This window comes from Mytilus galloprovincialis, chromosome 5 (genome assembly GCF_965363235.1).
Source record: "Mytilus galloprovincialis chromosome 5, xbMytGall1.hap1.1, whole genome shotgun sequence".
In the NCBI taxonomy this organism is placed as follows: Eukaryota; Metazoa; Mollusca; class Bivalvia; order Mytilida; family Mytilidae; genus Mytilus; species Mytilus galloprovincialis.
The window spans coordinates 51,600,764-51,623,831 of record NC_134842.1 but is presented as its reverse complement, the minus strand read 5'-3'; the positions used below and the strand labels follow the sequence as shown (position 1 = coordinate 51,623,831).

The 23,068-nt window shown below is 31.0% G+C and overlaps 1 protein-coding gene and 1 long non-coding RNA gene across 2 annotated transcripts in view; both read right to left on the bottom strand.

The window, feature by feature from the left end:
• Window positions 1-1,616: 1,616 nt before the first annotated feature.
• The window catches only part of LOC143074067 (scavenger receptor cysteine-rich domain-containing protein DMBT1-like), a 36,333-nt gene continuing 14,881 nt past the window's right edge, over window positions 1,617-23,068 (bottom strand). The window contains exons 9-13 of the mRNA XM_076249615.1: window positions 6,209-6,431; window positions 5,848-6,011; window positions 4,542-4,698; window positions 3,593-3,756; window positions 1,617-2,092 (exon numbers count right to left, since the gene is read on the bottom strand). Of these exons, the coding sequence (XP_076105730.1) occupies window positions 2,079-2,092; window positions 3,593-3,756; window positions 4,542-4,698; window positions 5,848-6,011; window positions 6,209-6,431 (722 nt within the window). The 3' untranslated portion in view covers window positions 1,617-2,078. The remainder of the gene's footprint in view (window positions 2,093-3,592; window positions 3,757-4,541; window positions 4,699-5,847; window positions 6,012-6,208; window positions 6,432-23,068) is intronic.
• LOC143074597 (uncharacterized) lies at window positions 9,044-10,729 on the bottom strand. Its single transcript, XR_012977956.1, has 3 exons — window positions 10,429-10,729; window positions 9,767-9,854; window positions 9,044-9,140 (listed from the first exon to the last, which is right to left on the bottom strand). It is a non-coding gene; the product is annotated as an uncharacterized LOC143074597 (long non-coding RNA).

The window sequence follows — 23,068 nt, the reverse complement described above, 5'->3', positions numbered from 1 at the left end:
TTAAATGGAAACCCGATTAAAATGGAAGATGAAACCAAATTTCTAGGGTTAGTTTCTAAAAAAATATATCCTTTCTTCTATACAGATTCTTGATGCTGTTCATCATCAGGGTTTGCGCCTTTGTCTTGGCGCCGTTAAAACCTCAATAGTTTAGAGTCTGTATGTAAAGGCTGATGAGCACTCACTCTCTAACAGGCGTTTGAAGCTTGGACTTCAATATGCTGTCAAACTAAAGGCATATTCAGATAATCCTGCCTATAGCGGTGTTTGTAATCCAATTTATGAAGATATTTTTGCAAAACATGAAAATAATTCTCCGTTAGATATACGTTGAAAACCACATTTAGCTACTTTTGATTTAAAATCTGTTGATCAAGTTGAAACTTGCAAATGTCCTCCATTGACACTTCCCAAACCAAAAATGATATTTGATCTCCGTCAACACAATTACATGGATAAGGTATAAGCAATCGTTTCTATTATCGTATATTTTTCAAGTTTTTGTTTTGAATCTTCCATGTGGAACTTACATATCAAAGTTTACAGTGGGACACTTGTTTTTTTTTAAATAGATTGATACATTGATACATAGTAGGATCACTTGGGTCAGTGTCCTCTGTAAAAGCAATATTACGTATTTTTTTTTATATCTAAATTGCCGCAATTACTAAATTAATGCAACAATTCTGCCGATGCTCATGTATATAAATCGGTATAAAATAAAATGTTGGATGTAAAATAATTCCAAAAGAGGCAATGACAGGTATGCCATCAGGGTAAGTGCTTATTTTAATATAATTCATCTTCCATGAGAATATTCAAAACAATGGTGGGTTGAACCTGGTTTTGTGGCTAGCCAAACCTCCCGCTTTTATGTCAAGGTTAAAATTAGTTAAATTATAACATTACATGACAGGACTACCATTAAAATAAATGATTTAACATATTGGACAGAAAAACACAAAAATAATAGCTAAAAAAGGTACCAGGTTTATAACGTAGCAAATAAAGGCAACAGTAGTATACCGCTGTTCAAACTCATAAATCCATGGACAAAAAAACAAAATCGGGGTAACAAACTAAAACTGAGGGAAACGCATAAATATAAGAGGAGAACAACGACACCACACTACAATGTAACTAACACACACAGAAACGGACCAAGCATCAGACAAAATTCCACGAGAATAACAAATATAACATCAAAACCAAACTTATGAATTTGGGATAGACAAGTACCGTGACACGTCTTATCGCAATGTCAACTTACACTCAAAAATAAGAGAAAACAAACGACGCAACGTTAAATTGTAACACACACAGAAACGAACTATAATATAACAATGGCCATATTCCTGACTTGGTACAGGACATTTTTAAAGGAAAAAATGGTGGGTTGAACCTGGTTTTGTGGCATGCAAAACCTCGCACTTTAATGGCAATGTTAAATATAACATAGAAATGGCAACATAATATTACAGGACTACAATACAAATAAATAGGAAAACGTATTAGACAAAGAAACACATGATTAATGAATAACAAAAAGCATCAGGTTTAAAATTTAATGCGCCAAAAAACGCGCCTCGTCCACACAAGCCAGACGCGCCGCTCAGATAAAAAAGTTCGAAAGCCAAAACAAGTACAAACTTGAAGAGCATTGAGGCCAAAAGTTGTGCCTAACACGGCTATGGTTATCTGCCTGAAATAAGAACATTTTGAGTATTTAGAATAATTCATACTTTTGCAAACAGTAAATTTTAAAAAATGACTATATTATAGATAAACATGATATACTGAAGTAGTGACTGACTACAGAATACAAACGTATCTATAGAATGAATTACATCAAATATATGTACAATCACAATAATATTATATCAATTTGAATAGTGTCGGTATGAATTTCACATCCCGTTTTTATTTCCATATATAAACATCGAAAGCGCCAATGTAGTGTACATGTAATCATCTGATAAGTATTGATGAATCTAGTATATAAAAAAAGTGTACAGAATTGTAACAAAATAGCAAGATCCACTACACCAACATTCTTGTATATAAACTGGCCTGTGTCTTCAATACTCACTTTCTGAAATCACGAGAACAATAGGATAAATTGATAGTCGGTAAATAGTCAAATATTGGCTGCGTTTAAGTTCCCTTTAATTGTGTAAAAATAGTTCTTAGTGTTTTCAAAAAATCTTGTTGGATGAATAACTACAAGAATTGTGATAAACAAAGGGATAACTTTCAAACTTTGAGACAACTTTTGCGTTTTGTATATTGTTTGTCCATTTATAAACTTTCGTCTTACGTTTGATTTCCAATTCTGAACAACAATTTTGAATTGAAACGAATGATAATTTTTTTATAATAAAGGCTGTTGTCTTATCTGCTTATCTATCTTTTGAGAAAAGGAGTCTATCCCTGCTCATGCTAGTGTCTCCCCCATTATTTTTTACCCTCACCTTTTAATTTTTTTAATAAATTTAAGGAAACTCCCAACCAATTAGCAACCTTGCCACTGTATTTTCGTTCACATGTGATTATGTTATTATATCTTTGGTACAATATACCAAAGGAATGCCAATATTAGTTCAGAACGCAATATACGTAACAATTCCACAAACCATCGGGTGTCCTTTTTCTGTATTCAACTAACACGAAAATACGAATAAAAATCCCCAAATTCCGGGGTTTTGTTTCTTCTTAATAACCAAATCGCTTATCATATTTACCATACACACTTATACTGTTATCAAAGACAATTATCCAACTAATTTATTATATGTCAAATCAGGGTCAATATTCAATTAGTAGAACAGAAATAATACTATTAAGTTGTAAGTATGAACACATGCAGATACGATGGTGTACTTTTACATCCACTTCAGCCTATGTTCGCATTCAACAGATACCTATTCCAAGACCTTGATAATTAAAAAAGAAGATGCAAAAATTTTGGTTTTATTCAAAACATCAATTTGTTCTCTTTATTTATTATTAGTTCTATTTAAAACTTCTTACTCAATATTGAAAATCCAAAGCGAGACGGAATTTTAATACATGAATAAATGAATATTTTAATGTTAACAATTTGTATATAGCTTTCTGGACCCACACATTGAACCAAGTTTTAGAAATCATACCATAACAGATATGGCATTACCTAAGTATAATTATACTAAGACATGTTTATTATTTGTATTTGTATCCATCTGATGAATTGAGTCTTTTTAAAATAGCTTTTATAGTTCGTTCTTATGTTGTACTTTTATCACACTGTTCTAGGTTAAGGGAGGGTTGGTATCCCGCTAACACGTTTAACCCCGCCACATTCTGTATGTGTGGGCCTGCCCCGAGTCAGGAGCCTGTAATTAATTGGTTGTAGTTTTTCTATTACATACTTATTTTTTGTTCATTTTTTGTGCATTTTTAAGGCCGTTTCGCTTTTGAAGTGTTTTACATGGTCATTTAAGGACCTTTTATAGCTGACTATGCGGTAAGGGCTTTATTGAAGGCCGTACGGTGACCTATATTTAGTTAAATATAGATAAAAAAATCTGTTTTAAAACATTTCCAGATTTACCTTGACAGACAACACCAGCATCTTCGCTATGCTCACAATTATGTTGGAATAGGCCATTAGACTGACAATCAAATATGTCTGTTTCTGTTCCAGTACAATTTAAATCATCCAAAACAATAGATCCATATCCCTCCCCAAAATAAGCGCCAGAGTAAGGAACTGATCTAAAAAAAGAACATTTTTCAATTAAATATTTCTTTTGTGATATTATTATATTTTAAAATCCAATTAAAGTTTGAAAATGATTTTAACTAATGAGAATGGCATTGCTGTGGGAGAAGAAACAAACTAACTACGGAAACGAAATATTAATTTGTGTCCGTTATCAGAAAAGAAATAAAAGCATATTTCAATTATAGATACCTTTATCTGTAATGAAAATCTTATAATTGTAATTCAAAATAACTCATATCCAAATTTGGGTTAAACGCTTGGGAATTGCAAGTTTATACAGTCGATGACAAAAACTAAATTTCTATTACACTTCATCACATTACAGATCATGCGCGCTGTGTCTTACATAGCTTTTTCTAAAAATCCATTCATATTGTAGTTTTACGTATCGTAAAACATAAAAATGATGTCTGCTTTAAAAGCCGTCAAATACTACAATGCTGCCAAGCAGAAGCTAACTTAACATCAGCTTTTTAATTCAGAAGTCCTTGGGAAATTGTCACAGAATAAATGTTGGACGAACACACGGATGTAATTAAGGATGAAGGTACGAACGGTAGAGCAATGTGTTAACATTAAAAAAAAACAATTCTTATGTAGGTAATTCAAAATATTGTTGGTAATCATTCGTCATTTAACAAAAGGAGGCAGGTAGACTAGAAAATACCACAGAAATATTCAGAAATGATCATCCAAACATGAATCTTGAACTTTAATTACCTTTACACTGTACACGTGAGCTACTGTAAGTTGTGTAATGGTTTAAATATCTTACCCAGCTTCATAGTATCCAAGCATACCGCAAATAACGCTAGCTTCTTCATCTCCGAATTCATCATCACAAATAGTCCCCCATGTTCCATTCACATAAATTTCAACTCGTCCTTCTAAAGAATGATAACCATCAACCAACCGAACTTTCATAAAATCCTCTGAAGAAAAAAAACCCCATACACACGAGGTGTATGTATAAACCTAATGTCAATCGTAATAAATGCCATAGATGATTAGATAATTGTGTTAATGTTTAGCTCATATTTAAATCTGTAAAGAGCTGCTAGTTTTTTTTATCTATTTAATATTCTTCTTGTTTAGTAATGTAAGCTTGTGAATGGTATTGTTGTTTAAAACTAACAAACTTTAAGACATTTTTTTTTTCGTCTTGCTATTGATTTTGAATTCGGAAAAAGGATTTTGGATTGAAACAAATAATGATCTTACAGAGTTTTTTTTAATAAACCCTGTTGTCTTATCTGCCTTTGTAATTATCTAAATTTTGAGAAAATGAGACTTTCCCTAGTGTCTTTCCATTATTTTGTATTCATTAAATTATTATTTTTTTACAACTTTAATGAAACTCCTAACTAATCAACCTGATAAAATATGCTACCTTGCGATTGCATTTTCTTTCACTTTACATGTATATGATTATTTAAATGTACATGTATCATTAGTATACAAAACAAAAACAAATTTTAAAAGAAAGAAAGCTATATCGTTAACAATACCTAAAACCATTGGTTGTCCGTCCTCTGTATTCAACAAACACAAAAATACATAAAAAAAACCATCCAAAATCCCTGTTTATTTTTATTTTCTTATATGGCCAAATTTGCCGTACACACTATTACTGTTATTTGAGATATTACCTAGCAAAAGTCTTTCTTTCATCTGCAACACGACTAGAGTGTCATTTATAAATTATTTCAAATTATCAAGGACAATTATTCCAACTAATTTATTATATGTCAAATCAGGAGTAGATAGAACAACAGGGTTTTTTAAAACATTTATTGGTGCTGTAAATTTATTATGAGTTTAATTCATAACTTTTTATACAATATTATAAATCAAAAGCAAGACGAAAATTATAATTCATGGTCAAAAGAACAGTCGTCTTAATGTTAACAATTTGTATATAGCTTTCTGAACCGACAAATTAAACCAAGTTTTAGAAATCATACCTGAGCAGATATGACATTACCTTAAGTATGGTTATATCAGGACATGTTTGTAGATTCAAACATAAACTAAGATAAAGATAGATAAATGAACTTGTTTTAAAATATATCAAAATTTACCTTGACAGACAACACCAGCATCTTCGCTATGATCACAATCATGTTGAAATAGGCCATTAGACTGACAATCAAATATGTCCGCTTCTGTTCCAAAACAATTCAAATCATCCAAAACAATAGATCCATATCCCTCCCCAAAATGAGCGTCAGAATAAGGAACTGATCTAAAAAAAATTCTCAATTAAATATTGTTTTAGTGATATTATTATATTTTGAAATCCAACTTATAAATTGGATAATGATCTTAAATTTTGATAACGTCATTACTGAGTTTCGTAAACTTTTGTTACCTATACATATGAGTGTACATGTATAATAAACACGCAAGCAAGTCTAATGTGTAATGGTTTATATATCTTACCCAGCTTCATAGTATCCAAGCATACCGCAAATAACACTAGCTTCTTCATCTCCGAATTCATCATCACAAATAGTCCCCCATGTTTCGTTTACATAGATTTCTACTCGTCCTTCCAAAGAATTAACTCCATTAACCAACCGAACTTTTACAAATTCTTCTGAAAGAAAGAAACATATGTAAAACAAATTTAATGTAAATCGTACTAAATGCCTTAAATAGATAGCTGTGATAATATCGCCAGGTTAGATCATGTTCAAATCTGTCAAGAATTGCTTGTTTATTTATTTATCTAATACATCATCTGGTTTAATAAGACGGTGTTGTTATGTATTGCCTCGTTGGCATAAGTTTAACGTTGTTATGTATTGCCTCGTTCGCACAAGTTTAACGCCTTTTTAAATTTATATACATTTTTATTGATTTCTTGATACACCACTCAATAGGTATATGAATAAGCGATTTTGAATTATACATCTTTATTCAAGTTCTATCGGGCTAATGATAAATTAGCTTTTGTAATAAAAAAAAAGTTAAATTGACCATCACTCTACAACCATGGTGAGTACTATAATACACAAGATGCTTCTTACTTTCTTACAAGTCTTGAATATGCTGTAAACTATTGACAAGAGATAAAAGAAGGACCACGTTTGCATACATAATCTATGTGGATGTGGTATTAGTGCCAATGAGACAGTTCTTTATCCAAGTCGCACTTTGTAAAAGTAAACTATTATAGGCCAAAACACAGACGTCAACACGGAGCTTGGCTCACATCGCATCTGTATAGAAAATAGTTGAACTCTTGCGAATTGCCTCAGTATTAGAAGTTTACTCTCGATTTCAGCCTATTTGATTGTATATTAATTTGTCATTTGCGAAACATTGGTTGTCCAATTGCTAACTAGCAATTAGCACTTTCGAGAGTAAATAAATGTACGCGTTTCTTAAATCTTTGGTTGTATCGTATAGATAAGGTGATTCATACGTTACAAAAGACTATGACTGTTAGTTTGGTTCATAATTGAAAACGATAGTCAAGTAATATTAATTTAATCAAGTAATTTGATTGATTCAACATTGATTATGTCAACATAACTTTAAATATTATAAAACAATAAAATTAGAGCCTATCAATAATTTGTATTGATAATAATACAAGCCAGTAAACTTTTAAAAACTTTTAAATTACGATTTGATACAGCATGCAAGCTACCACGATATGTTGACCAATAATGTGTTAGATTATGTTCTAAATAAGCTTATTTGTCAAACGGAATCAGGACTTAACACATGCGATATTGAAAGGCAAATCATGAATTTAAGCCTGTATTCATTTAAATGCAAAACATGTCAGGGTACATGATGACAAAAATTATCACTGAACTAGTATATATTTGTTTAGGGGCCAGCTGAAGGACGCCTCCGGGTGCGGGAATTTCTCGCTACATTGAAGACCTGTTGGTGACCCTCTGCTGTTGTTTTTTATTTGGTCGGGTTGTTGTCTCTTTGACACATTCCCCATTTCCATTCTCAATTTTATAAACTAATTCAATATAATACGACAATGTTACACTCATGTTGAAATGATAATCAGATATTTCTTTAAAATTTGTGTTGTTGTAATTAAGAAGTATTAGGTAACACAATTGTCATATGTTCAACCTTGTCACATATCAAGGACAGTGGATTCAATAGATCTGTTATATTTGCTTTGTCCTCTTTCGTAACATTTAATTTTAAATAATTGAATTTAATCAGAGAGTTTGATGTCTCTACTTTTTGTTTGGTTGCCGTAACGTCACCATGTTAACCATAAGATATCTAATCGAATTACGAATGTGAAATATTAATAAAGCATGTACAGACACACACATGATAATGACCTTCACAGAAAGTTCCAATATAGCCATTGACACATTGGCAAGTGAATGTTGACGGTCCGTTCTTGCATGTTCCACTGTTCAGGCAAATGACATCGTCACATGGCGAAGCTTGAAATAATTTAATTTCGATTTTTTTATTAAGAAAAATATTCAATATATGCATGACATAATTGTTTTATAAGAAAACATTTCAGAACTGTTATCAAAACAGATGTTCGATCTAGGTAAACAAATCTAACAAAAAAAATCTGCAAATAAACGACACAAAAATATTTTTATCATCATTTTGGAACATAAGTTAAAAGATATTCGGTTTTATGGTCTACATTTTAATCTTTGAATTAAGGAAAAGATAACAATAACTATCATCAAATTAGTCATTCCTATGCAATAATGTCTGTAGCTTTAATTTTCGCTTGATAACACCACATATGTCAGGGCAGCACTCTATCAAATACTGACGTAATTTAAAACAGAATAACATTCATTTTTTAAATCAATTTCATTTTACTAATGTTATTCGCCTTTTTAATTGATATTTATAACGGAATTACATTGAATTCAGATTTGCAGTCGATCTTGTTTTTTAATGGTGTTTTTTTTTTGGGGGGGCGGGGGGGGGGGTTGTGTCATAAATGTCCGTCCCTTAACCTATTCTGTTGTAATTGAATTAGAAGTATGATTGGATGACTGAATATTCATATGTCTAACCTTCTCATACACTTAAGTACCTCGACCTACCGAGGACGGTTTAATCCATGTATTCGATAAAGTAACAATGTTTACTTTGTCTTCTTTTGTAACACTTTGCTGTTCATGAAATAAGGTCATGTATTGACTATTAACATTTGTGTCTGCCATAACCATGTTAAACTAGGATGACGTATCACAAAAAGGTTTTAAATATCAAGAACACAGAGATAAAAATAATAAATTACCTTCGCAAAAAGTTCCAATAAAACCCTCAACACATTGACAGGTGAATGTTGATGGCCCGTTCTTACATGTACCTCCATTCTGGCAAATGACATCATCACATGGTGTAGCTTTGAATAATGATATTTTTATAACTTTGTCCAATCAATAAATTAATTACTACAGCAGTTTTATTCCTTTAGTCACAAATAAAATATAGAGAATCATTATGGTAAATACAAGAGTTCCAATGTGAACTAATTTTGCAAATCTACTTGTTGAGATATAAATAATTTGATACTGAACAGTAATTGAATTAAGATAATGGATTTCACTTGAAAATAAAATGAAGTTAATGTGACTAAACTGATTTTCAATACTCTTATGTAAAACAGGATGAGTGATATTATTGAAGTAACTCATGTCAGTTGTTGTCCATTCGTTTGATGAGTTTGAGGTTTTTCATTTCGCCATTTGATAAGGAACTTTCCTTGGAGGCCAGTATTTTTTGTGATTTTACTTTTGAATGTTAACATACATGTAAACAATCGCTAGATATATGTAATCATATTATAATGATATGGATGAAGTGTCGGAAATTGTAAATGACTGATATAGAACAAAAATGCATTACATTTGTTATGGTGGTAGCTTCAGTTTTAATATACACAAATGTCAAGTTAGATACATTTTTAACTCTTATAATTCTTCTTCTCATTACTAATTATTGATAAAAAAAATTCTTAATGAAACGTACATATTGTTAAGCAGACGTGAGCTTCTGTTTTAGTTCTGACACATCTTTCTCTCCCAGAACAAGGATTGGGGTAACAGGAATCATCAGTCTAAATAATAACTTATATATTACACATTTCTAGTTGTTCTATGGTATTAAAAACTTAGTAAAACGTTTTATTTGACAGATGATCAAATTCCAAGGAAAGCCTTTTAACTAGCTTTCAGTAAATACTATTACTGAAACATCGTACTATCGAGTTAATTTGATCTGTTGATACCTTTTGTAATGCTTTTTTGTTATTTAATGTTATGTAGTGTTATATCTGGTAATTCTATTTTTTAATATATACCAGGTTTGATAATTTTTTGGTATGACTATAACTTTCACTCATGTTCTCGTACTTTGAACACACAACAAAACTATTTATTTTGTAAAATATATTTCTGTTTTTCCTCACTGTACAAACTTATTTTCATTTACTTGTGTACAATATTCTATTGGTTGCTTTTTTTCACGGTTTTGGTTGACTTTCTTTACTTATGTACTAGCAATCGATTACACTATCCGTTTGTTAAAATTTGTTGTCTTAGAGATAGCATTATAAACGACAATAAAGATTTAAAAAAAAAACAAGAAAATAGATAAAATGTGTTTGACAATTTTAAGGCTACCAAACTTACCAAAGACCATGTGTGAATTGCTGAATTTCTGAAGTCCTTCATTGTAGTGTTAGTGTCTGTAGAAGTTCCGGCTAATAATTCACACAACAGTGATACAGAGTTATAATTTACAGCTGTACATGATTTAAGGTGTAAGCAATAACGACCACACATTTTCAGTCCCATATTGTTGTAAGCTATTATAACTTGTGAATTTCGGTATAAATGTTCAATAAATGTTCCCATTCGAATTTCGGAAAGGTATACAGTAGCAGTGGAAACAAAAAGAAACGAAAATATATTTAAAAGACTCATCACTGAGACTTTGTAGTGTCGTAGCTGCCGATCACAGGTTGTCTTTATAAACACAAATTGTTATGACCAGTAAACCATGGAATAGATATGCATGTGCTATTAAAAATGAATGTGTTTGTATTTTCTGTCCTCTGATTAAATTATCAAATATTTAATCGTAATTAGATTTTCCAGAATTAACTAGTTAATCTTATTGAATGATAATTGTGTAGTATTATATGATAAAGATATACTTTACAAACAAATGAAATTCTTATTTGAGACTACATGTACAAATGTATGTGTGTAAAACAACTCCTGAAATTAAGTGTCAGGTGTTGTAGTGTTTCAAGATTTTTACGATGTTTTTCGTCTTCTGTATCTAATGATGGCACATTAAAGTCTTCTTTAAAGGTGCAGGAAAACATGTCTTTTACCATAGAAATGAAAAAAGCACTCATTAATTAATTTGGTTTTTGAGAAAACAGTGATTTTGTTTTTCTTTTATTTTCTGGTTTTTTTTTTTTTTTTTTTTTTTTGGTCCGGTTAGCAAAATTTCTGTGAAAACAAAGCAATGTTGAATGTGAATGTTCTACATTAATAACAAAATTTCTAAAACACTCTACGTTAACGTTGTGCGTGTGTAAAATGGTCGGGTGGATATCATTCATTTCCATGTTAAAAATTGTAAAACTCGTACACAAACAGCTTTTCTCAATAAATAATGGAAAAATAAAGTCTGATCCATTTCTTTTTGAACTATTATTTATATAATTACAAACTTGACATATTCAACAAAACAAGATCCATGTTCTATATTGAATGAATGATGTGTGTGTCTAGTAGCAAGATTTAGTGTATTCTCTCACATGTTTTAAGAAGCAAATGTCTGTCAGTTTACAAAATCTGAATCATTAAATTAGAAATTACTAACAAAATAGTTTAAAATTAACATCATACCTAAACTTAATCTAATTAAATCTTTTAAGATATATACTAACTCTTATTTCATAGGATTATGTATAGTTCAGTAAAAATATTTTCAACGTAAAATTATTATAAGTACAGAATGATTTTAAATGATTTAAATACGAAACAGCGGATAAGTGTTACTCTATCCAATTTAAGAATGCTTAAATAGACGCAAAGCACTCTTAAAACGCGAATCTTCTGATTTTGACAGTTTTTTGTGCAGGCAAGATTTACCTAAGGTTTCTTTTTACATAAACAAAATATATTCCACTCCAAACAGTCAATGATATCCGAACTGATGGGATTTACTGCATGTCCGTATTGCTGAGTGTTTGTTTTGTACAATAGCAAGAGGTATAGGGGGATGATTGAAATCTCACAAAACATGTTTAATCTCACAGCAACTTTTGCGACTATCCGAAGTAAGGAGCAATTTGCTTTTGCTAGTTGTATGTTTTCTTTTTTATTTTAGTTCATTTATAGATTTTGGAGTTTAGGGTGACGTCAATTTATATTGATCTAGTACACATGTTTGTGAATGTGTCAGCTGAAGCCCGCCTGTTGGTGTGGTTCCCTGTGCCTTGTGTGTTTTTTTGGTTTGGGTTGTTGTCGCTTTGATCCAATACTCATTTCCATTGTCAATTTTGGTATAGTACCCTTACATCCTAACCAAATCCACACTATGATCAAAAGGAATTGAACATTACAGCAATTATAAGCTATTGTTATACGAACAGTAAATGCAAGTTGCCTATTGAATATTAAAATGACTTTCAGTAATGTTACATGATGCACGGAAAAGACATGGTAATCTCGCAATGAACAAGAAACGTATAAGAAACACATGATTGTCCATGAAAAGCATTGAAATAACAATGCATTTAAGAAATAACATACGAAAGTTTTATAAAAATATTGCCAGTTGTTAAAAAGCAAAAATGTCAAAAAACAACAAAATTAGAAAGAACACATGATTTACAACTACATGGCTTTCGATACTGTGTTCTAGTTACTAATAGTTGTTGGAAACATTCTTATAATTTTCATGTTATTGTTTATTTTTGATTATATATTTTAGTTTAATTGCGCATTGAATTATTTTAATGGCAATATACTGATAGTTAGGTATCTTTCTAGTAAATTGTTATGATTTTCAAACTAATGTTATAACTGATTATATTTTTAGTTTTATTGCTCAAAAACATATTTTTATTGCAATATACTACCAATTAAGTGTTTTTCTGTGAATTTGTATCAAAGACCTTCCTTTATTATGATCATTAATTGGATTAATACTATTTTTCAGTTATTTTACACCATCTGCAGTTTACATAATGTACACGTGTACTTTTAAGTTAATTCTAAGCAAACTGTGCTATGATTGATTTTGAAATGTCTATGGGGATGTAACTGGAGATCAGAATAAAATTCTAGATATGGAAAAGTAATATAAAAGCGGTCATCCTTAATATTAAATTTTAAAGATATAGATATATATAAATAACTAAATAATTTGCGAATACTAAAATTGCCAATCATTGAAAAGAATCTAAAAATTAACATTTCAGGGGCTTTTCAAACTGTAGAGATAAAGGTAATTCATCTGTATGTTACATATTTAAAATGGTATAGTTTGTTTGCTGATTCGAGTATGCTTATTTGTACTAGTATCAACAATAATGTATCAGGTCAATTGAAAGGTATCCAAATTGTTTTATATAAATTTATTTGCAAGTTGTATATTTTCCCTTTGATCTTTATACTGAATAGTTTTTTTTTTAAATTCCTGCTTGGAAGACTTATATTATATTCTGAATGGCTCAACGTCAAATTTAACCGATTCAGTTACGGTTATGTTTCAAATCAAAAGTTAAGGGGGGTTTGTCACGTGCCCATCATTGAAGAAAACACACACAAACGTAATTGTATTGACACATGTTACATTTTGACAACTCGCACAATTTGTTACCCGGATATTGTTCATATTTCCTAGATAAGCAAAAAGCATTCGCTGTAGCAGGAATGAAATACCACTGCTTGTTAGACCATATATTGCCCACCAAGGCAACTATGATTCAATCGTGGGTATTTCACAGACAATTTTAATCACATGAAGCAATCCGTGAGAAAAATCTTCTTTCAAAATGATATCAATATGACAAAGAAAAGGCTGCTTGAAAAATTCCATCGCATAGCTGCACACCGCCTTAAGAAAACATAAAAAAATATATCTCTCAAGAGGAAAACTTTCTAAACGTCAACCGTTCTGGTGAAATCAATCAGAAAAGAAAATGACAACAATGATATTTTATATATCAGAATACTGTTCATTGCAAAATTGGCGGAGGGTGAAACAATAAAGTCAGAAGAAACATATTCTATAACGCTTTGCGGTATTCCATGGATGTGGATGCACGAGGAGCCGGTGACAAGGAAAATACGCCCAGGATAATACAATTATTAAAGGTTAGTATCTTTAAAATAAATACACTTTATGTAATAATGTTATATTTTGACTGAATGAGAGAAATTGTATTTTTGAATAAATTGAGATTTATTTTCTCTACCGGGGAATACCATGTCTGAAAATAACGTGACTTCCGAAGAGAGTCATACTTTTCCAAAAATACGGCTTTCAAAGTAAACAAAATCCCTTCGCCTAACGGCTCTGGAAAATTACCTTTATACTGAGGTGTTTGGCAAATACCCCTTTTAAGCATGATGTATCTGTAAAAACTACATTTTAAGACAAGCTTTAAGTAATGGAAAGATCGTTTTATATCGACATCATTGTTCTTGAGTTTAAACAATTTAAAAGAACTAATGTTTTTAAAAACAGAATTTTTTTCTAGTGTTGCCACCATATCAATAATATAGTAGCGAGTAGTTAAATTCATTTCCTTCAATTCCTGTTGTCTATTTCTACCAAATGTCTATGTGTAGTACAAAATAACAAAGTTATATTTCCTGTAATGTCAATTTAATTTTTATTTCACTTATCTTCATACATGCAATTTGTAGTTTGTTTGGCGATAAAATATGTTTTATTTTCGTGAAAACATTTCCGTAACTATAAATGAAGTCAATTAGTTCTAATGGGGCAAACTATGGATCCCACATGTTGATCAGAAATATCTTACCCTTCCGGAGCACCTGTGATCACTGACTTTTGGTGGGGGTTCGTGTTGCTCAGTCCTTTGTTTACTGTGTTTTGTGCGCTATTGTTTGTCTTTTTCTTTTTTTGCCATGGCGTTGTCAGTTTATTTTAGACTTATAAGTTTGAATGTCTCTCTGGTGTATCTCGCTACTTTTTAATTAAAAGGCTTTGAACTTGTTCAGTGGCAAAACAGTTAGTGTTGCCCCACTGCCTTTAAATTTATAAAGAGAGAGAGAGCTAGGAACTCATGTTCTCTTCTTTGTTCAGTGGCAAATATTAAGTGAGTGATGCCCCGCTGTCTTTAAGATAATAAAAGCTACGCCACTTGCACGAACAATGTAGATTGAGAGAGAAACATACCGCATTTTTTTTTTATAATTATCCGAGTACATATACTTTTCATGTATTTTCATACAATGTTATAGTGTTTTATACTGAAATTGTATATTAAGGAAAGCTTTTCTTACTAAATTGATTTTTTTCTAATTCTCAAACGTTAAGTTTAAGTAAAAAAAAACACAAAGAGGACCCCAAACTGAAAACATTATTTCCGTTTCAAACTTTTTTTTATTTTCAAGGGCTGGAAAACAGAAGACTTACCCCTGGGCTAAAACAATAATTAATTTGCAACCTTATTTAAACAACAGTTTGTAAATTGCAGGATAAAATGATTGAATTTTTTATGTAGGTAATGAAATTATAGAGAATATCTTTTGTTCAAAAAGCGTACCGGCTTTTAATAGACTGAATAAATATGGTCCTGAATGGTTCAATGTTAAAAACAATATATATGTAAGTATACATTACTGGTATATGATTTTAGATTTAGATTGTGAACCATGGTACATCATAATGCATTAAGACGGAAGAAGCCTCCGAATACATACCCGACAAAATATGTTCAAATCGAGCCGAATTATCATCAATTTGAATCACAATAATCTAGCTGCTCATAAAAAATTATCCTGAATAAAAACTTAGTAATGATTTTTCAGAATTAAAGGTTGTAAGCACGTGTATAACATTGGTTGTAGTTAATATTTTCCTGAACATTAACTTATATGTTCTAATGATTTTTAAATTGATTAATTTTTTTTTTCAGTTATTATGCTTAACCCTTCATCCTTCTCCCCAAACTATACATAATTATAGAGTTAATAATAAAAACGTTCTTTATAAATTTTAATGTCTACCAGAGCTCAAATGACGAAGATAAAACAATATTAGGTCACCAATATTTAATATTTCATAATTGACTTGTCTTTAATTCACCACTCAATAATTTAAATCATGTACATTCTGACAATTGCTTCATCAAAATATAATCTTTATCTTAAGCATACTTCAAAAGAACATAAGTTTGATTTGATCATTTGTAGATAAGCGATGACATAAACTTTCAAGCTCCTCTGTATGGAAATTTTAAACCAATCTGTCTGCTTGAACAGCTCGTCTCGGAAAACAAAATTGAAGATCCAATAACGGCGTCTGACTGTCGACCAAGAGGTACTGTAGGACCTATTGTCTTCCGTATGTATATTCGTTATGTTATTTAAATACCAATTACTAGTCACGTGTCAGAAAAATACAACTATTTTGATTTGCACTATTACTGACATATTTTATCAATGTTTATTTTACATTCTGTTTACTTTAAATTAACCGAAATTGTTCAAAACTACTGTTACAACTGCTTCGGGCAAAATAAACATTTACTTTACTGAAAACAGTTACTATGATTGAAAATCAGTTTCTGTATGGAACTTTATTAATACCAAACAAATTATATTAAATAATGTTTTACTAAAAGCACAATATTCTTATAATCGTATACTATGTCAAATCATCGTTATATATTGTAGAATTTGAAGTACCGGTTCTTGGTTTTTTGAATGGCAATCCACCAAAACGCCGGAAGAGCTTTAAGAATCGACCTGCTAAACCACCAACACCCTTATACTTACCAGATGGATACTCACGAAATAAATTGTAAAGAACTTCCAGGAAAGGTAAAAAAATAAAAATTTAAAATTTCATTTTTTTCCGCAATACAATTTGATCTATTTATAGGCTTGTCAAAAATGAGTAGGTACGGTATCATTTACCTCTCAGAATAGACCAAAATAATATATGAACCACTGGATGGACAGTTGTCTCATTGGTATTCATATCACATCTTCTTATATGTACCAAACACATTTAGTCGTCATAAATAAATGCTACATTTTTTGTAAAAGCAGGATTGGAAAATAATTTTTTTAAGACGGTAGATCGTCGAAAATATGCATGACATTCGTTTATCTCGTCGTTTAACAATAAACAATCATGTACGATAGGTTATTTGTTTATGCAACAAATAATGATTTTTTTATCGGCTTATCTGATCCTGGTCTGACAGTCCTACATTGTATTTCAGTTGATTTTTGGTTGGATGTTAAATTTAACAACCAAAATTCAACGGAAAAAACAATGTAGGACTGTCAGATTTGCAATTCATGCCTCACATTGTGCATATGGTGAATGTAAGTCAAAGAAAAAGGCTCGAAACTTACTACGATCAATACTATCGTATTTGTGGCATTCTATTAAGTGACAATATATGTAATCGTATACCTATACATCTTTTGAAATATTGCTGAATGAAGCTTTTCTTTTTAAGTTAGTTATAGCTGTCCCTGTGCTGAAGTATTTGTACATTTGATCAATTTCATTTTTATCGATTGGAGCGTTCCATAATATTGTAAATTAAGTTTAGCGCACTTATGCATTTAATTTCTAAATTGTTATTTCAATTGGGATGTATGTCATCACGTGTGGCAAAACATTAAATATATATAACTCTCATCACATATGGAGCAGGATCTGCTTATCCTTTAAGATCACATGAGATCACACCAGGTACAATGTTGGGTACGTGTTGCTCAGATTTCAGTTTTTTATGTTGTGTTTTGTAGACTTCTTTGTCTAATAATCGTGTTTCTGTTTTAACCAAGGCATTTGTCAGTTCGTTTTCACTTGATGAGTTTGACTATCCACTTGGTACCGTATAGCGGGTTATTTTCGCGGGTGTCAAATTTCGCGATTGTCATTTAATACGGTATATACGAATTATTTTGGCGGATTCAAAATTTTGTATGTCACTTTTGAATTGGCGGAATTTATTTTGGCGATTTGGTTCTATCAGCGAAAATAAGCAAAAAATTTACACCCCACGAAAACAAACCGCTATACGGGGTATATTCCGTCTATCAGTCACTATATGTATGTGTAGGTGCGATGACACTTAGTGGTGACGATTAATACTTTGCTTGGTATGGATAACCAAAGATGGATCAAGCAAGTCGTCGTAGATTTCAAGTGGACAAGAATGGTGCAAAAGATGAAGCAACATGTTTATCTCGAGCTATAGCCCAGTGGAGATATTGTGGAAGTAACCCCTCTTTTCCAGTAGTCAGTATCTATAGTCCAACAGGTATTCAATATGCACTTTTCATAATTGCACTGCCGCTTCTTGATTTTATTATTGTTTAACATGTATTCATTTTGTATTTTTCAAAGTTCTTTTTCTTCTGGATTTTTATTATCTGTTTATCAACATCATGACTTATCGAACTTTAATATGATATGGTGTTCTCTATCGATAATTGACTTGCCATGTACCTCTATATTACTATTTAGTTTAATATTGATTATTATTTATCAGAAAGTAAACACAAATTTGTCAAAACAAACATAGGACTGCAATTTCTGATGTTATTGTATGCCCCATTTATTGGCATTATGTGTTCTGGTCTGTGCGTCCGTTCGTTTGTCCGTCTGTCGCGCTTCGGTTTATAGTTTTTGGTCAATGTAGTTTTTGATGAAATTGAAACTTAGTACTGATGTTGCCTATGATATGATCTTTCTGATTAAAATGACAAACAAAAGTTTTTATCCCAATTTACGGTCCACTGAACATAGAAATGAGAAAGCGAGTGTGGAATCCGTGTACTATATGGACTCATTCTTATTTTTCATATTATCAGTTGGCTTATATATAGTTTTATCAATAGATACTTCCGGCAAAATATAATGCTTTTTCCATTTAATTGGGACTTGCTTGATCGAAGTTAAGTTAAAGACAGGCAAGCAGACAAACGAAAGAAGAAAACAAAAAATGCAACACGATTTGCAAAAGAATAAAATCCACCAAACCAAAAAACGCTTGACAGAAAAATAATGATTGGACAGCACGAACCACTCCAAAAACAGCGATGTACTAAGTTGATCCTAAAGAGTCACATTTCTTGCTTTATACCAGAAATCATATACCAAATCTGTTTTAATCCGTAGAAGATTTTGATAAACATCGACCATGTACTACTGCATTCTTCACGGAATTACTTATTATATGATTTCATTACATACATTGGATACAACAATGAATGGCTTTCGTAAGATAAAATATACAAGCCAGATGAAAAAAAAAGCTGACTTTATTCCATAAAGTGTATTGGTTTAGTAGAGTTTGTTCACTTAGTTCCATGCAGGGCACTGTTTTAAGAAAGTTTGTTCACTTACTTATTAATATTATTAGACATGTTTATTTTTTTACAATAAAGGCCAATACAGAGCTGTAGGTGCAGGATGTTGGATTAAGATGAATAATTCTAATGCAATTATTTTGTATCAATGGTTCTGATTGGATGACAGTTAGCATAAAATTCTCTATCTCCTTGTCTGTAACTAAGAAAGACGACATTTTTTATTACTGAGTGTATTGACATGTAATTTCTACAAAAATAAGCCAAATAACTCGCATGTGGCACCTAAAATTTTTCTTTTTATCAAATTTTATTACGTGTTTATGTTTGACGCCGGAAGCATATCATATGACTTCACCTAGTGTAAGGACCAAAGAAGATAAGATCTTTTCGCGGAATTTTCTTCAATGAAGATTTTACACTGAAATAATGATTGAAATTTAATTATGAACTTGTTTTGCATTTGAATAGAGATAACAGTATTGTATTTGAAGCTTTGCGGACGTCCATCGGTATTTTTACTGTCGCAAATACCCGTTTACCTGTCTCCGCTATATATATTAATAATGTTATTGATGGTTATTGAATATATATATATATATTATACCGCTTGTTATTTGGTTGTCGAGATACGTCCATGCTCAAACACAGATAACAGACAAAGAATACATGGCAACTATAGCCCCATTCGAGATAGTATTAGCCTCTATATGATGCCCATGCACATGATACAAACTTATAAGTTAATGATCTAAAATTGAATATCATCTGTCGTGTGTTTTAACAGCATCGTGAATTAGAGCAGAATACATTTTACACTTGTTAACATGCATGTGAAATATTATGTATAAATGTAAATTAAACTATGCTATTCATCAGTATCAAAAGTTGTGGATGTTAGCCATTATGGGTCATTATACAGCCTGCAGCAATGTGCAAAACTATAGCGTAAAGTCACTACAGGGCATGACAGTCCATGAAAATTAAACTAAACAAAGCGGACTGATCTATGCTAAATCAGACTAAAAAAATGTTGACAGATTTCAATTTAATCACATAGTGACTAAGTAGAGGCAGATAACGAATATAGCAGGGATAACCATATCTAGTTTTATCAATATCTCCTTAAACTTCAACAGTGGTGTTACAGCAGAACATAAAAGACCCTGTTACGGTCAATTCAAAAGTTTTGTCTATCAGGAAGACACAAAGCACAAAACAAAACTTACAAAATAACAACAACACTGATCAAAATACTGATTTCAGAGTACTCGCAGTTACTAAAAGCTGGTTCAATAACAACAAATCATGATGTTTTCCAGTAATTGTTGGGGGCCTTTTATAGCTTGCTAATAGGTGCAAGTCCAGGCTCCGTGTTGAAAGTATTACTTTGACTTATTACTAAGTGTGACTTGGATGGAGAGTTGTCTCTTCGGTACTCATACCACATCTTTTTATATTTACTAGGATATAAAATGTCAATCAGTTAATTTCGTTCGGCGAGTTTTCTCTCTCACGTTAGGGGTTTATGCCAGGGCATTGTTATACATCAGGTACCACAGTGGGTGTCATAATTTAATAATGATAACATAGTAGAATATTTTGCTTTTACATGTCATTGTTGTCTGTGATATAATTTAGCATATATCGGTAAGTAGTTTTTATCTGTAACATTTATTCTTGACAGATTTTATTAGAGAAAGCTGTTTTTCAAGAGCTGAATACTTTTAGCGTCTTTGTGGTAGTGATTCACAAAATAAAGTAACTGCATCCTTTAGACCATTGGCAGAAGAGACAAATTATCCTTGACGATTAAAACTGTACTAATTTAATACAATAGTTAATATCTTTTTTTTTATATTTTGAAAACTATTAAGTTTTTTCACCCTATGCTAAAATAAAACTTATGTTACAGATTATGTGTTCACTTTTTATCTGTATATCTCTACTTATTACTTTAAAAGTACTTTTTGAATAGAATGTATTATTTAATTATATACCTATATGGAGTTATTTTCTTTCAGAACGACAGGTCATTCTTTTTCAGAATCAACCCGGACGATACCATGTTTCATTGAAATATGCTCAAAGGCATAAAATAATGACTTGTGCGAGGTCATTATTTTCCTTGATAAACATGCAATCTATGATTTACCTTAAAACTTAATTCGTCTAACAGTTTTTTGTTGCCGATTTGGAAATTATTTTTTAAAGTTCAATCGATGATAGGTGTAAAAAAAAAACGTCATTTTAGTCCCGCATTTTAATTTTAGAAACAAATAACGTGAAGTACGTGAAGTTTTGTTAATTTATCGCTACAATAAAGAAACGTTATCATATATGTCAGATAAATTTTAATGTAGACTTTCATAAAATAAATCCAGATTTAACATATTCGTGTGTAAGATTTTGAAAATCTTATTATGTCAAACTGAATAGGTTGATTGATTTTTGGTTGCTTGCTTAAAGTCCAGTGGCAAATATTTCATGCATGTTCAGAACGATACACACTGAATAGGAAATCGTACTGTGACCTACATGTATTTATATTCGTCTTCGTGTCAGTTCTTAACTTTATGTATACCTTTTACTCTATCAAATGATCAACTAATAAGATAATCTTATATTCTATTGAATAACATTAACGTAACTCACGAAAAGGTCGGATGCGGACTGGAGGGTATATATTCATATCCTGATTATCTTTTAATAAAATTGAATTGCTATTCAAAATACAATCTTTCTGAATTTTTCAGTCGATTCAAGTAAAATTGTTAAAAAGAATAACCACTTTTTCGAGATAGAAAAAACATAACAAATAGAAAAAAAACATACCCATCCCCCTTTTCTATAAGCTAAGTGGTACAATAAATTACTTACAATGTGTCTTGTATTTGTCATACACCGTTATCGGATGGTAACAATACATTTGTGTCTTACTTCATGCAGTTACAGTAATATTTTTATTGTGTATGGATAATAATTTTTAAAAGGTTTATATCTCAATTATTTAGTGAGTTTTATTTCACATTCTAAATGAGCCGCAGGGCGTATTAAAACCTGAACGCATTAGAAAGGAATATCCCACTTAAGTGTTGTCGGTAAAATAGGATACTAAATTTTACAAATCTTAATAAAATTAATATTTTTTTGACGGTATATAAGTCAGATAATGCATATTTTAAGGTTTTTCTTGTCGTAGAACACACCTCGGGGTGTCAGGATTGTTCAAAGAAAGACCTCCCTCCGGTCGGTCTTTCATTTGATCAATCCTGACACCCCGAGATGTGTTCTACGACAAGAAAAACCTTAAAATATCCATTATCTATAACAGATTCTTCCAAAACACAAACGTAATCTTAAGGAATAAAGATATTCCAGGATAAGTCCTAAGACCAATTTAGGACCTGTCTTTCTCGCAAGATAATTTTAAAAACCAGGAGTCTGTAGATAAATATGATAAAGGTTATAAACTTAAAATTGCTTTTGAAAACATTAGTTAGCTATTTACAACGAATCGTGCTCTTACTATCTGATTATGTCAAATTCTGGACGATTTAAATATGTTTGGACACAAGACGGACAATTATCTTGCGTGCTTAAGATGCCACTGATTTAAAAGATTCTAAGAATTAATTTGATAGAATCATCGATTTGGCATAAGATTATCAACTGAAAAGAAGTAAAGTCAAATTACAAAAATAATCATCAATTA